This window comes from Citrus sinensis, chromosome 9, assembly GCF_022201045.2.
Source record: "Citrus sinensis cultivar Valencia sweet orange chromosome 9, DVS_A1.0, whole genome shotgun sequence".
Taxonomy (NCBI): domain Eukaryota; kingdom Viridiplantae; phylum Streptophyta; class Magnoliopsida; order Sapindales; family Rutaceae; genus Citrus; species Citrus sinensis.
This window is the reverse complement of record NC_068564.1, coordinates 32,986,488-33,001,292: the sequence shown is the minus strand read 5'-3', so window position 1 is coordinate 33,001,292 and position 14,805 is coordinate 32,986,488. Positions and strand designations below refer to the sequence as shown.

Sequence of the window (14,805 nt, the reverse complement as noted above, 5' to 3'; positions counted from 1 at the left end):
GATGAAAATAAAAAATAAAATTAAATAAATAGAAACGCCATAAGCGCCAAACAAACGAGAAGAGACGCTGTTAGGCCCGTCTAGTCTATCCATAGCCCAAAGTCAAATCTGGGCTTATTATTAATGCTTTATATGGGCAGGACCCCAACCCATTTGACATCTGTGGATCTTGCACATAGCCCATTAAGTGGGGATGATCATTTTTCATTGAAGGCAAGAATTGAAAACCTATTCATTATCATGGCATGTCTGTAGTTGCCTAGTTTTTTTTTTTTTTTTAATTACATGAGACTATTGCTCAGATTATAACTCATATACATGAGACTTTAACTGATATGTACAAATCAGACTATGACTGGGACCAACTTACATCAATACTAATGGAGCTCTGCCCAGATTTTTAACCCTCACAAATATTCGAGGAATGTCTACTCCTCACTCATGGGTAAGGGAGAAGACTACTTTCACTCAAATTAATTGAAGAAGGAAAGACCCCCACAATACTTTTGTGGGGGTTCGAACTGCTGCCCTCCAAGTTGGAGGTGAAACAATGAAAGCTAATAATTGAACAAGAGTAACGATAAACATTGAAAATTTTATCATTGACTGATGTGATAGATAATATATTATTCATCAAATAACTGGTAGCTTTTTATAAATATCTCATTTGTGAATGCCAACAAGTTAAATTGATGAAATTTTGTATTAGAAGAAGAGGTCTGGAGCATGGAGAATGTGCCGTTAAGCTAAATTAAAAAAATAAATCATATTATCTCATCCACGTGGAAAATATCACATTATTAGAAATGAAATTAGATATCTAACTCTATTCGTTAAATAGATAGGGATATGCTGCAGTAAACTCATAGGTACAAGTCAAATTTTATTTTTTATCTCAATTTTTTTTTCCTTTGTTCATAAAATGAGTCCTTTTGATGAAGGACAAGATTGAAAAAAGTCATATTTTTAAAAATTCAATGATGATAGAAACAATAACAACAACTACTTATTTTTGAAATGATTAGAAATTACCAAACGCAAGAAGTCAAGAATTTTATTCTCAAATTTCAATAGATTATTTTTTTTTTGTCTTAACCACGAAGTATCCTGGGGAAGGCCCCAACTGTGGGAAGCACCTTTAAGCTCGTACCACAATCCAGACTAGAAGTCCCCGCTCGAACCGAGAGGCACAGGTTCTCCCAACAAAGACGACTTCCCTGCGACTCAAACTGGGGAGCAAACCCAGTCAAGCCACTTAAAGGGACCCCATTACCAGTGGAGCCCACAATTTGTTGGTAATTTCAATAGATTATTATAACACATACTATAATACAATCGCTAATATTAAGATGAAAAGGCACACATAACAAAGACCCTACTCAAATTAAACTAACAGGCAATGCCTCAACAAGCTTGCTCAATTTCTTGGCTTTCAATCTCTCCGCGTACACTTCACTTCCCTGGCATTCATGCCTGCACATTCATCAAAGTATCCAATTCAGCCACAAGTGAAGTAATTGAAGCTCTCAATATTTATAAATTTGTCATGTTTTGGGAATTTTAAGCTACCTTGGTGGTAAAGGTATCAAAGGACTCAAGCTTTGTGCAAGCTTGAAAGCTTCTTCCTCAGTATTCACAATCTGATTGAAGCAGAAATATCGACCACTTGTTGATCGATCCTCAAATACTCGAATATGGACATCAGCTAAGAAGTTTACATCGACAAATGCCAGGACCCCGTTTTCGTACATTTGAGCTGCCCCTGTCGAAAATTGCAGTAAATCAGCATATAATGAATGTTAAGCAACAAGTACACATGAATTTTGTGCAACTTAAGAGTCACAATTCTATGGCTTGTGTGAGCATTTCTACCTTTGAGATAAAACATTGTTGATTGAGGGTTCTGTTGAGTGACAGCTGGCCCGAGAACTAGACCGGCATTTATGGAAACCATGCACAGCAGCCGATCCATGGCTAGAGCCCAGGCAGCTTGTTCAGATAGTGTCTTTGCAAGGGCATACCATAACTGTATTATTGCATAAGAGAATTCAAAATATCAATGACTGTGAAATCAATCAAAGTGCTGCAACTCATATGATTTCCTTAGCAGAGGGTTAAAGTTAAGAACTGAATGACTTGGCATACCAAAGAACAAAACTGCAGGCCAAAAGAAACATGTGCTTCTGATTTCTCAAAGCTAATCAAGAAAGAAAATGACAAGAATTTTCCACATGAAATTTTTTTTGAAAAAGGTGACAAACACACATGATCCTGGCAGACAGGTTATGGAATACAATCAATTCCGCGGGGGCAAAAAAAAAAAACATTGGTGCTTGATTTGATTTTAGGATTAGTTTTTTGTGGGATTGCAATTTTAAATTGATTTGTTACGCAATTTTCTTTCTCTCTATTTACCAATAATGAACCTCAACTAACAAGAAAAGCAGATGGTGAAAGATCAAGCATCAGTCCACATACAACTCACTAAAACCCAGTGGATGATGCTTTGGTTAATAAAAGCTTATTGACTGGTGGCCCAAAAAAAAAAAAAAAAATCATATATATGCATGGCCACAGAAGATGGATAAACAAAGAAATGCAAAATTAAAAATAAGAAGAATTGGGACCCAAACCTTCAATTTTCTACAAAAATCTTGATTACTCCAAGACCTCTCATCAACATCCTTCTCTGAACAAATGTCCTCTCTCCAGATGGCTGCAGTTAAAGAAGAACTGAAGACTAGCTTCTGTATACTATCAGTTTGTGCACATGCTTCCACCACATTGATTGCTCCTCTCACTTCCAAATCCACCATTTTATCCTATGAATTAACCCACCAAAGAAAGAAATAAAGATTGGAATAATTATAGATTTTCAAGCAGAAATCTTATATACATGTATGTAGGAATTAGCTTACATCATAGCCATCTGGGCTATCTAAACAGCAGAACAAAGCACAACAGTCCTTTAAAGCAACAAGAATGCTTTGGTAGTCCAAAACATCGACATTAAACAACACCAGTTTCTCCTCCACTTTCTCCATTTCCTTAATCTGCTTCTCTATCGCCTTCTCTCCTGTAACAATTTAATATTTGTTCAGCCAAAAGGGTATTCACTGATGTACCAGGAAAGTCCAAAACAAAAAAAGAAAACGAAAGAAGAGATGTCTTGCCATTTTTTTGGATAGCTGCGTGAACAAAGTAGCCTTTGTTGAGGAGTCTTTTGAGAATCCAAAAACCAACATAAGTTGAAGCATCAAGAACACAAACTGTCGTTGGTTTTTCTTCATGAGCCATTCTTCTTGCGTTGGTCAACCCCTTGTGTCTTTCTTATGTTTGGTTAGTCACTGGATAGTTTCTTTATATAGAAATTAGAAGCCGTGCTGCGTGAGAGGAGATATGAAGGCTGAGAGATGTGGTATAGTATTAATCAAGTAATTGAAGATGATTTGGTGAGCTATTTTTGTTACACGTTATCATCTACTCGCTCATTTATTCACCTTCTTGAGATTGAAAGAAGTTTTTTGGCCTTTTCTAAGACTATTATTATTTATCATTATAACTATTATTACTTGTTTATACAAAATTAAACAAATAAGGAAGAAATTTACAATGCGTGTGTCAAAGAGTGTGTTGTACAATTTTAAACGTACAAACATACTTTAATCGGAGTGCATTAAGTAATCCGAATATTTTATCTTGAAGTATTATTATGTTGAACAAAGACACACATGACCAAAGATTAGGAAAAAATAATTATTATTACTGATATATATTTTTAAAATTTTTATCATTAAAGTACTGTGATGGTAAAAGATTCCTAAGTCAAGAAAAAGTTCAAAGAAGATGAGCGGCCCTACTAGAGATTTAGTTAGTTTACTTAAAAAGTTACCCTTAGGCCTACATATTTTTTGTAGACAAAACTTTGAGAACAGTTTGTTAAGATTGATTACTGTTAAAGTAGGTAAGGAGCGTGGCCTTGTAAAGAAGATGATGCGAGATTGGCAACAGTAGCTTGCGAGTGGGGACAAAACTTCTTGTCTTCAAATATGACTTGGACATGCTAGCTAAACAATTTGATTCTGACTTTGTAATTGAGATATAATTTACAAAATATCAAGTGTGTCACGATATCTATGATAAGTATATAAACATTTAGTCATTTAGGCGCATCAAGTTGTCATAATTGTTTTCAGTTTACTTTAACATAATATAATTCTACTAATGATTACTCTTTTTTTTTTTTTTTAATCTCAATTTGTGAAACTTTATATTTTTATTTTTTGCAGCTGTCATGGTCGTGGACTACGAAGTTGAAACGGCGTTTGCTGAATAAAAATGACCCTATCATGATGCAAGATGATGAAAAGATGAGATAATTATGAAAAGATGATAAACAAAAAGATTAGCTAATGTATAATTTATCTCTAAAGATGGGAAAAACGCAAAAATGCAATAATATTTTTTAATGCTCTTGTTCGGGGGAGAGAGAAATTTACCTAGATTTCTTATTTTCTTGGTAACATCTCAGTTAGAGCATTTGGTTTACCGTTTAGCATTTATGTAATATCTTTAGATAATTGAAAAAAAAAATTCTAAACACACATAAAAAAAAAAAATCAAGCAATGAAAATGGTTTGGGGGCAAAAAAAGAGGAAACGAAAGGAGCTCTTCATCTCCTAAATATACAAAGATTGTGATAAACTTGAGAGAAATTAAATAGCAAACAACGTAAGCATGGTTTCTTCATGAAAAGTAAAACATGGCAGGCGAGGACTCCAGATCAGTTTAGCATTTATTTTATTTCGAAGGGGCCCAGTCAACATTAGTTTTCAACTTTTCATTAATAATAGCCAATACCAAAGGATCTTCAATTTGCCGCTCCCAGTTTCGTTTGTTATTGTCAAATCCTATTACAATCAAGCCAGAATAACGTCTCAACTATCCTATTACAATAAGCCTGACCAGCTTGACAGTGGACACGGCACAAAAAAAAATTGGGAAACAAATTACGGAAGCATAACATTTTTTAAAACTCTGCAAAAACTCAAATTAGAAGAGAATTTTAGTTAATGATTAATTAATTAATTAAACTAGTAATTTATTTTTAGAAATTTTGATAAATTTAAAAAATTTTAAAACTCAGCCCAAAATAAATCAAAGCCAAGGTCTTTAACTCCAGTGATAAAAGAATAATCTTTCAAAACCTCATGTTCTAGATTTAAGCTTTAATAAGCGTTTGAGTTCACAACATTAAAAAAAAAAACAAAAAAAGAGGGTAATGAGCCTATGTCATTTATTTGCTGGCACAGCACAGTTGGTGGACTGTATTGTACAGGTGTATGCACCATTCCTTCAGTCCACGGTCGTTAGTCAAAGAACTCCCAGGCAAACAAAAAAAGTGAAACAGCCTTTCAGCTTTCTCTTACGTGGAAGTAATTCAGTAGAGCTTGCCGTCAACATTGCCACCACATAGCAACTCGCTGAAGTTATTCTATCCGAGCTTGATTGGATTTGGCTTTTGTTCAAACCCAAGAAATTAAAATACTAAAACGAGCTAGGAAAAGCGTCTGAATTCTGCCAGTAAATGATATTGATAGCCCTTTTGGGTGTTCAGGTTACCAAAAATCTAACGGTTGAAGATTGTTTCAATGTTTCATTTTTAATGCATTTGTTTTGAGTAGGCAATCTGCTATTGGCAGGACTCCTCCCCGCTCCACTTAATGATTAAAATCTGATTTGAGGATCACAAGGTAAACGACCCATAAGGAAGGACGTTACTTGCTTTACAAAAACCAAAATCTCATAACATATGCGTAAAATTATTGCATATAGGACTTTGATTCAATGGACTCACTTTATTTTCAAATAATACAATTAAACTATAAAGGAATCGAGGTTTCAAAAAGAATATTAGTGTTACTTACAATTTCTATGCAAGTTATCTTCCCAGCCAATCTTCACGTTTCCACATAATCATGGAACATGAGCGTGCTATTGTTGCCCTTCTTATTGTTGAACTATAGATGAATAAACAGTAAATCTAATAATGGCGAAATATGAAAAAATTTTCACCTCAATCAAGAATTGCTGGACTACTACCAACTATTGATTTCTGAACAAGCTTGAGGGGACCTGAAAGAAAGGAACATACCATCAAAAGAAATGCAGATGGACAGTTGATGAAAAAACATAAATTTGATATAGAATCTACCATCTTAACAACTCAAAAGATGCCCTTAATTTTGAAACTCTAGCATGGTCAGATGTATCATAATTCAACATTTTTAGTGTAAACCGAGTATGCAGTTGCCACATCTAAACCCAACCTGTACTCAGATTCAGGCATCTAGAAACCTAAATATATACAAAAAAAAAAAAAAGTTAAAGAGTGAGAAACAAGCAGGGAGCACACATTTTGAACCCCTATGGCTCAATGGTGACTATAACCAATCTGTCATCTGTTGGATATCACAAAGCATTAATAAAGACACATGCAGCAGTGCGTAAACACACATAAGCAGAGACCATGACAGTAAAGATACAGTAAGGACTCTAGAAAGACTAGAATCAAGGCAGTTAACAAGCTGGCAATTTGAACATGAAAATTTACAAAATTTATTACTTACTATTTACAGTATTAGCAGTGGTCAACAAGAGGCAAAGGACTTTCTTCAGGAAAATGCCTGGCCTACCTTCACATGATGTGGCATGATTTTGATATCAAATGGAACATGAAGCCATGCTTCTGGTGGGTACAGCAAAAAGTTCTCTGCCTTACTGGTATAAACATCTGCATATCGATGAATATGATATGCAAAAGCAGATTCTTGACCAGTGTCGGTCAGGAATGTGGCTCCAAATGATTTATTGAACATTTTCTTCATCATCCGGCGTGCCTTCTGCCTTTCCTCATTAAGCTCAGCCAAAAGTAACTGGCATGCTTCAGTCCTTTGACTATTAGCTACAGTCGCATGCAATTTACCAAGCAATTCTTGTATTATATGAAATTTTGCCTGTGTCAATGAGCATCAAAACAAACCTTTTTAATTCAAGATGCAATCTATCATGTATATAAAAATTTTCTTACATTAGTGAGTCAGCAACCAAAATTCAATTCTCACTGCAGATTCTTCAAATCAAGAATGAGCTAAAAAGACTAAGCAAAGTATTCAAAAGAATTCTACAATAAAATGTAAAGAAAGAAGGAGACAGAGAAAGAAGGCAAATCAATGACAGTGACATTAAAAGGTTGTGATGAACATTTTAACAACAACATGCTTACAGAAATCTTCTGTAAGCATTTTAACAACATAGCAGCTTCTTCCGAAATCTTACAAAATTTATTATTGAACTGAGAAATGGACTTGGAGCCTTTTGGTAAAGAATGGTATGATTGTGGAATAAACTTGTAAACATGGAGTAGCCCCAAGGAAAATATAGTAGCCTCTATACCATTTTGGGTGAACTACATTACAGATATTTCTCCAGCAAATCAATAACTCTCTGTCAAACAAGGAAATGTATGTGCTTTTCTGAAAATTTTAATTCATGTTGTCATCCACTCATCCTTCAATATGTTCCTTCTTATTTTTTCCTACTTAAAACAGAGAAAAAGATATCATTTCTCTTTTATTGCAAATATACTAGCAAGGACTAAAAGTTGGATGTACCAATATTTAGATTATAGCCAGCTAAAAATCTCAAAAGGAAAAGGAAACGGAAAAGGAAGAACACAGGAAAATTAGTTACCAATGTCAATAGAGATCCACCTAGACTATCAAGTTTTAATGCAAACTGTGTATTGTAGGCTATATAAATTTTGTTGCAAAGATTAATGAGAAATAAATACACTAACATTGCCAGAAAATACAGTAAGGTGAAAAAGGGGCTGAACTGTACCTGCTCAAAACGATAAGTTTCATCATTTTGTATACGTATTTCACTCTGCATCAATTAATGGGCAACCAAGAAATCTTTATAAGAAGCTTCAAAATAATGCTATTAATATTAAAGATATAAAATATCTAAACAGAGCACTATAAGGAGCCTGCATTGTTGTAATACTCATATATTTGAAGAGAAAGTCTCAAAACTGTTAATATGCACTTCGCAGGCATTTTTGACAGGCACAAACCATCATTGATAGAGATCCCAACAAAATATAAGCCTTAACATTGGTCAAAGTGATATGACGGTTACTAGTTAGGTCTTATCAGAATCAAACTGTAGAGAAAAACAACAGTAATAGAATATAAATTTAGTTGACAAAGATCCCGGCAGTAGCTTAAAATCAAATAAATTTAGATACAGCATCATGATTTAGAAATAAATAATAAGAAAGCGTATAAAAGGCAGTCAATATTTTGATGAGACTTGTCCAGCATACGCTGCATGGCATAGATAGTTAGATATTAAGTGCAAACACTGCTCAATCTTGCTAAATAACCAAAAACAAAATTCAGGCCACAAACAATCAACTCTTTATACTAATACAGGGTTACAAGCAAAAAAGAAGCAAGTAAAACGAAATACAAGAAGAGACATACTTCCAGTTCATGGATGATGGCAGCAGTGCGCCAACCAGCCTTCGAAGGCCCTCTTAGGTCACTAAATAGGTGATCACCAAAGTATATCACCTACCAAAGTAAAAGGAATTATCAAGTGTTCAAACAGTTAGGAAACCATCAAATGCCAAGAAGAAGAGTTTTCAAGTTGACTGAAGCCATTTGGATATCAAATTATTCGATTACTAAGAAAAGCAAGTAATTAATTGCCTACCTCTGGGCCATTCCACTTAGTAATTTGAAGAAATGATTTAAGGCATCCATGGTAATAGATTTTATTTGGAATAAACGCATCCACCTTTGTAAAAGCTAAAGTGTCCTTCTCTGTGTCATAGCAGCTATATCAAAGTTCCAGAAAACAGATCAAGAAAAAAGATGTTACTTTTGGATGTTGCTAATTAATAAACCATGAAACACAGAAAAAGCAAGGAAGACTAAGAAGTTTTAGTTTGGTAAACTGAACAAGACTGATAAAAATTTTTCACAATTTCAAAACAGATGACTAATTTGGAAAGGCAATTAATTCATGCTATTCAGCAGAAACAGAATATCAAAACCCACAAGTTGTTAGATATCAAAATTCTAATAATGTTTTTGAAATGGCAATCATTGGAGTTTTACTTCCTACATACAGTATTCCTTCCTGAAATAACTGCACAGCGAACCTCAGCATGAATATTTACTAGAACAGTTTAACCTTTTTTTTTTTTAAGAAATTAGAAAGCATATAGATTAGTTGACGACAATCTTACTGCAAATTTTACATATTTTGACTTTCATCAAACATCAAAGAAGAAAATGGTATAAAACAATAAAGAATGTTCTAACGATGCAGTAGTAAGAAAAGTAGTTAAACAAGTTGAAGAAGGAGACCGGAAAGGATGGTCAGATGTGTAAAAGTCTGGCTTATTAGCTTGCGCAATCACCACATCAAAAAGCTCCCTCCATGAGTCTGTGTAACCTGTGGAATCCTAGTGATCATGAAAAGATTAGCTGGCTTTGTAAACATTAAATGCATAAAGACAAGAAAAAATAAAACAAATAATAATAATTAATAACTGAACAAGCAAATGGCAAAACTATTAGTATAACTGCCTAAACCATCTCAAACAAAAATTTGTCCCTTACTCTCAATGGAGTGGAAAAGGGGTAAGCAGTGAGTCATATTTCTCTTGCCTTCTAAACTTAGTGATATTCGAAGTATTAAATGCAATCTGTTAATAAGACCGGAATACATCCCCAAAAAAACAGACAATTCGTCTCAAATTACTTCATATGAAAATTCCCACATCTTGTCTAGGTTCTAGCAGAAGAGATAGGATCAGAAGACTTGTAACAGACTAATTTAAAACTATATAGTTTTACCATCGAAATCAAGATTAGGATTTTCAATTTAAATTCCTTTAGCGGCAAAAATCTTTTTAAAAAAGGACATGAAGGTAATTGAAATACTAAAATACAATAATACACACAATTCCACAAATCAACATCAAATGCCACATACACATACGCACATAGAGAGAGAGAGAGAGAGAGAGAGAGAGAGAATGCTTAAATGTTTGACCTTTGCATGTATTGTATTTATGTCTTCTTCTTCCAAACATATGAAATTGGGAGGTATGGCAGATATGTGATCATATGATACAAGAAACTGAACTATTAAATCTGAAGTTGCCACAAGATTTAATCTTAGACGACAACTGTAAATAAGAAAGATGCTCTAAAGAATTAAGATACTTCAGATACATACACAATCAACAATCAGAACTTATACACTTGAATGATAAACTCAGTAACCACATTGCATCAAATTGATGCCTTAAGGAAAGAGAAGGGGGGGGAGGAGGGGGGAGAGGAAGCAACTAGAGCAAAAGTATCAGATTATCATTAATTACCAATCAGTTAACAGTGGTTCAATTCTATTATTGAAAGTCATAGAAGCAAAAAACGCATCAATGTTATTAAGATATCATAACAAAGGTTATGACGTCCCTAACTACCTCCAACATAAAACGCATTCCTCCATCAACAAAATAGTAAGGAGAGTTAGTCAGCAAGAAAAGTTTCTTTCCTTTCTCCCTCAGCATCTTGACTAACTGAAGCACCTGACCCTGAAAATAAAACGCATGGGAACAGATATGAAATTCCAGGTTGAAACTACACTTTAAGCTTGATGATATGATAATTTGCTAGAATATGTAATCCTCCAAATCACAATACAATCAGGCTCTGGATTACTTCAACTAATTACATAAGCCAAAAATAAGAAAAAACAGTTAGAAACTTACATTTTTAACTAAATATCTATTAGGGTCAGAAAGAATTCCTCTATGAACCAAGCCTCTTCGATGGACATGCTGAATTGCGCGATTTACATCTTCATAGATGTAAGATGCATCAAATTCCAGCTTAGCATCAACAAAATATTGCACAATATCCGCAATAAGGCAAGCCTTTACAGTACATGGCAAAGATAAAACAAAATGTCACAGGATATAATAATTTAAAAGAAAACAAGGAAAAGGAAAATTTGAGTGATGCATAGGACCCATGCAGATGGAAAGAAGGGATGCTTTGTCTTTAGTAAGAATCACCAATTACCAATGGCAAAAGGTGAATAAGATTTTTCTTCAAACCATATTTACATTGACCAGAAAATTCTCTCCCTCTCTTCTCAAAGAAAATTCTGTGTGATTCATAGACCCTAAACAGTTAGAAAAGGAGCGAAGGAATTGATTGGCTGAAGTAAGAATTGCCAAAATGCCATTTGCAAAAAGTGTATCAGATTTGTTTCTCTTCAAATCTTACAATTATATTAACCACAAAACTCTCTCACATCTCACAATTCGAGGATAAGTGCATTGAGGGCAAATCATGGACATGATTTGACACAGCATTCACATGGACGCACGAGTTTTTTTTTTCTTTTTTTTTTTTGAATCCTAGAGTGCATAGAGATAATTAGCTCGTAGCCACCCAAATATGCGAACACACAGTTCACTCACAAATCATGTTCACATGTTATAACCATGTCTAACCCAAACATTCCTACAACAACTTGAAGTGGCAGACCTGATTTTCAGAGCAATGCAAAAACGCATTTATAATTAAACTAACCTCACTAAAGCAGAAGAAATCCATCAGCCCAACAAGGCCCCGCGCTTGATCGCGCCCAATATGTCTTGTACCATATATCTCCGCTATCTCCTTCCTACTAAGCTGCAGAGAAAAATGTTTTATCAGGAATAGTTCTTTTTCATTGAAATCAATACAGTCTTTGTATAGACAGAAAATAAATCTCAAATTCATTGAAATTAATAAATTATTTGCATAGACATAGAATGCAATCTCAATTTCACACACACACACACATATATATATAGACATATATATTGTTCACATAGACAAAGAATGCAATCTCAATATTAAAAATACATGGACACATGCTCCAGAAGATCTGTACTGGTTTTGGATAAAAATACCAATAGACATGAGCATGCAGTTCTCTTCTGCTCATTGATGGTTCACAAAGGAGTTTCAATTGACAAGACCTAAAAGTGACACATAAAATAGTAAAACATTTTGGTGGGTGCGTCAACCATTTTCAATTTCTCAACCTAATCATAAAGAACATCCCCAAACACTCTCAAAATTAGCAGAGATCTGATCAATAGTCAACTTACCTTGCGACGACCAAAGTAGCATCCATCTGGCTCAATTGAACCAAAAAAATCCAGTTTCAGGAGACAACCTTTTTGCTTATCGTAGTATAGGCCTCTAATTGGGAAATTTGGATCATATTTAAAACTTATGCAGACCTCAGGATACCTAAACTGCAAATCACCGCCAAAATAGCATTAAACAGCACATCATAATAAAGTATGTGATGAAGAATAGCATCAGCATGACATCGCCAAATCAACAGCCCCACACTAACCTCATTAACCATATGCTCCTTTGCAAGATCATATATCAAACTCTGCAAGTTGGAAGAATAATGCGCCAAAGTATAATCATAGTCAAATCCATACACTTGTATATTATCCAACCTCAGATTCTTATTAACATATATACCTAGCAGAACACAAAAACACCACTCAACAAAAGTAATAATAACATTAATTCAAGAGCAAACTTGATAGTTTTAGATTTAACTGAAGCATAAGAAAGCACTAATTTACCTTCAGGATTCATCTTTGGCATTTCCTTTAACGCCTCAGGAATCTTGAGAAAACTCTGTTTTGCAGCATTAAATTCCTGCCGAATTTTGGCTATTTCATCATCCATAACCGAATTATCAGCTCCATCTTGTTTAACTTCTTTTACAATCTGTAATAATGTTTGCTCAGGGGTTAAAGTTGCATTGTAACTTCGGAGGCTTCCATTAAAACCTGAAAGTCGAAGTAAATATCATAGTCAGAATTTTTTTTTTTTTAAAAAAAGTGATTTATATACAAAAGCTCAGGGAATGAATTTGAAAGTGCTTTCTAAAGAATGCTAGCGGTTAAAAGCACTTTTGTCGCACTTCAAATGCTTTTCTGGCTAGAAACTCAAAAAGTGCTTTCTAGAAAAGTGATTTTCAAATGTTTCTCGAAGAAAACAACTGAATTACTTCTTTTATCCTAAAGTGCCTTTGAGAACTATGATCAAACACCACCATTTTTTTACCTTTTACTACTTGAAAATGTTTGGAAGAGAAGGCAAAATTAAAATCTAAAACACTTACCTTCTCGAGCTCCAGGAGAAAAGCTCCGTCTCTGCAACAAAGGCCAATGCATTAAGAACATGATTAGAAAGTAAAATATATGTAAAAATATACGTAGTCAAATACGTACGGAAGTATTTAAATATACGGAGGAAGACAGAAAGAGAGATGTATACGTTAAAGGAAGAGCGAAAATGAAGAAGGCGTCGATGGAAGGCCATGGTTGAGAGTTAAATTCAGCTCCTCATTGGAACTTTTTTGACGCAGAGATTGGGCTCGAAACAGTTCGTTAGGGTTTTGACTTCGGGCTCCAAGCCTCCAATTGAAAATTGAACCGGAGAAACTCGTTTTATAGTAGCCGCCATTTTTTTATTCAATTCGGTTAATAAAAACAACACACGTGTTGGTCGTATGAATATTCTTTTAAGTGACGCACGTAATCAGTCATCATTAGGGTAATTATCATTTACCCCCAATATTCCTAAAAGTTTGGTAAAACGAGCCCTATAATTGTCATTAAGGTCCATCTATGCCTGCGATGAAATTAGGGATGGTAAAATCTGGGTCTGGGTCAGAGTTTTGTCTTCTCGATCTCCGATTCGGATGATAATTTTTAATATTGGACTTGGATGTAAACCCAAATATTTTTCTTCTGAGTTCGATCCGAGTTAAACCCGAAAAAATTTGGGTTTCCGAATTCCGAGTTTATAATTCGGATGATTGTTGAAGAGATGCAGCTTTCCATCTCTTTCTTCAATGAACTCCTTTCTAATCCCTAATCTATTAACACCAATAATGGAAAATTAAAAAATAAATAAATAAAACCCAAGATATCAGAGCACTTAAATTCAATTATCAAATATAATCATGATGTCTTGATGATGATGATGACAAATTGGGCTTTGTGGCGTTAGGTCAAGAAAAGGGGAGAGCAGAAATGGCGGCTGAAGTTCTTTTTTCCAAATAGCAAATGAACATCTGAGAGTAAATCACAACAAAATTTAGGTTTCTAGATGCAAAACAACTGGGGTTAGAAGTGCAGCTACCAAAACCGAGATCCTGATTTGCGAAGGTGGACAAACGGAGGCCAAAACCCATGACATGGCTGGACGAACGATGGCTGATGATGACGATGAATACAAACACAGTGAAGGTGGTGAAACGATGATGAGTGACGACCACGATTTGATGAAAGGAAGGGCTGAAGAGAGAGGAAATGTTTGGATTTGGTTTGGCGGCCATGGCATTGGCTGTGAATATGAGTAATAGGGTTGATTTTTTTTATTTTTCTATTTACCCAAATCTGGATTCGAACTTGGAAATATCTGGGTTGATAATATTGAATCCGGATATCAAATTTAAATGATTCTGGTGCGGGTAGAACCGGATCTGGATTTTCCAAATTAGTCTGGGTCCGAATCTGAGTTAAATTGACGTCCTTATATGAAATCATAAAATATAAGAGTGTCACTATTTTCACTCGTGCATTTAATATAAATAAAAGGTTATCATTACTAGAGGCCTCACATGGTT

The 14,805-nt window shown here is 34.5% G+C and overlaps 2 protein-coding genes across 6 annotated transcripts; both read right to left on the bottom strand.

Annotated features, from left to right (window-relative positions):
- Positions 1–1,032: 1,032 nt before the first annotated feature.
- Positions 1,033–3,443, bottom strand: LOC102629455 (cinnamoyl-CoA reductase-like SNL6). Of its 3 annotated transcripts, XR_008051972.1 has the most exons (7): positions 3,174–3,440; positions 2,919–3,076; positions 2,634–2,822; positions 1,873–2,026; positions 1,570–1,762; positions 1,315–1,473; positions 1,033–1,080 (listed from the first exon to the last, which is right to left on the bottom strand). XR_008051972.1 is itself a non-coding variant. In XM_006474016.4 (6 exons), the coding sequence occupies exons 1-6, from the start codon at positions 3,295–3,297 to the stop codon at positions 1,380–1,382; spliced, it is 906 nt and encodes a 301-aa protein (XP_006474079.1). In that variant the 5' UTR covers positions 3,298–3,443; the 3' UTR covers positions 1,033–1,379. The 3 variants fall into 3 exon arrangements, 2 of the variants coding, with proteins under 2 accessions (XP_006474079.1, XP_006474078.1); XM_006474016.4 differs by having other exon boundaries at positions 1,033–1,473; positions 1,570–1,756; positions 3,174–3,443; XM_006474015.4 differs by having other exon boundaries at positions 1,033–1,473; positions 3,174–3,439.
- A 1,813-nt stretch (positions 3,444–5,256) lies between these two features.
- Positions 5,257–13,616, bottom strand: LOC102629935 (uncharacterized). 3 transcript variants are annotated; one of them, XR_370272.4, is made up of 15 exons: positions 13,449–13,616; positions 13,294–13,324; positions 12,749–12,958; positions 12,505–12,641; positions 12,251–12,400; positions 11,685–11,786; positions 10,856–11,020; positions 10,568–10,678; positions 9,441–9,538; positions 8,782–8,905; positions 8,550–8,639; positions 7,903–7,947; positions 6,696–7,016; positions 5,928–6,135; positions 5,257–5,734 (listed from the first exon to the last, which is right to left on the bottom strand). XR_370272.4 is itself a non-coding variant. In XM_015529096.3 (14 exons), exons 1-13 carry the CDS (start codon positions 13,491–13,493, stop codon positions 6,675–6,677), a joined length of 1,650 nt encoding a protein of 549 aa, XP_015384582.1. In that variant the 5' UTR covers positions 13,494–13,616; the 3' UTR covers positions 5,804–6,135; positions 6,630–6,674. The 3 variants fall into 3 exon arrangements, 2 of the variants coding, with proteins under 2 accessions (XP_015384582.1, XP_006474080.1); XM_015529096.3 differs by lacking the exon at positions 5,257–5,734 and having other exon boundaries at positions 5,804–6,135; positions 6,630–7,016; XM_006474017.4 differs by lacking the exon at positions 5,257–5,734 and having other exon boundaries at positions 5,804–6,135.
- Positions 13,617–14,805: the final 1,189 nt, after the last annotated feature.

Excerpts from the sequence above, each read along its gene's own strand:
- LOC102629455 (XM_006474015.4), bottom strand. The coding sequence starts at position 3,297 with ATGGCTCATGAAGAAAAACCAACGACAGTTTGTGTTCTTGATGCTTCA. Across the intron at positions 2,823-2,918 it reads ATAGCCCAGATGGCTATGAT|GATAAAATGGTGGATTTGGA; the intron begins GTAAGCTAATTC and ends GTTAATTCATAG. Across the intron at positions 1,763-1,872 it reads AACAATGTTTTATCTCAAAG|GGGCAGCTCAAATGTACGAA; the intron begins GTAGAAATGCTC and ends AATTTTCGACAG.
- LOC102629935 (XM_006474017.4), bottom strand. The coding sequence starts at position 13,493 with ATGGCCTTCCATCGACGCCTTCTTCATTTTCGCTCTTCCTTTAAC. Across the intron at positions 13,325-13,448 it reads ATTTTCGCTCTTCCTTTAAC|AGACGGAGCTTTTCTCCTGG; the intron begins GTATACATCTCT and ends CCTTTGTTGCAG. Across the intron at positions 8,640-8,781 it reads CTAAGTGGAATGGCCCAGAG|GTGATATACTTTGGTGATCA; the intron begins GTAGGCAATTAA and ends TTACTTTGGTAG.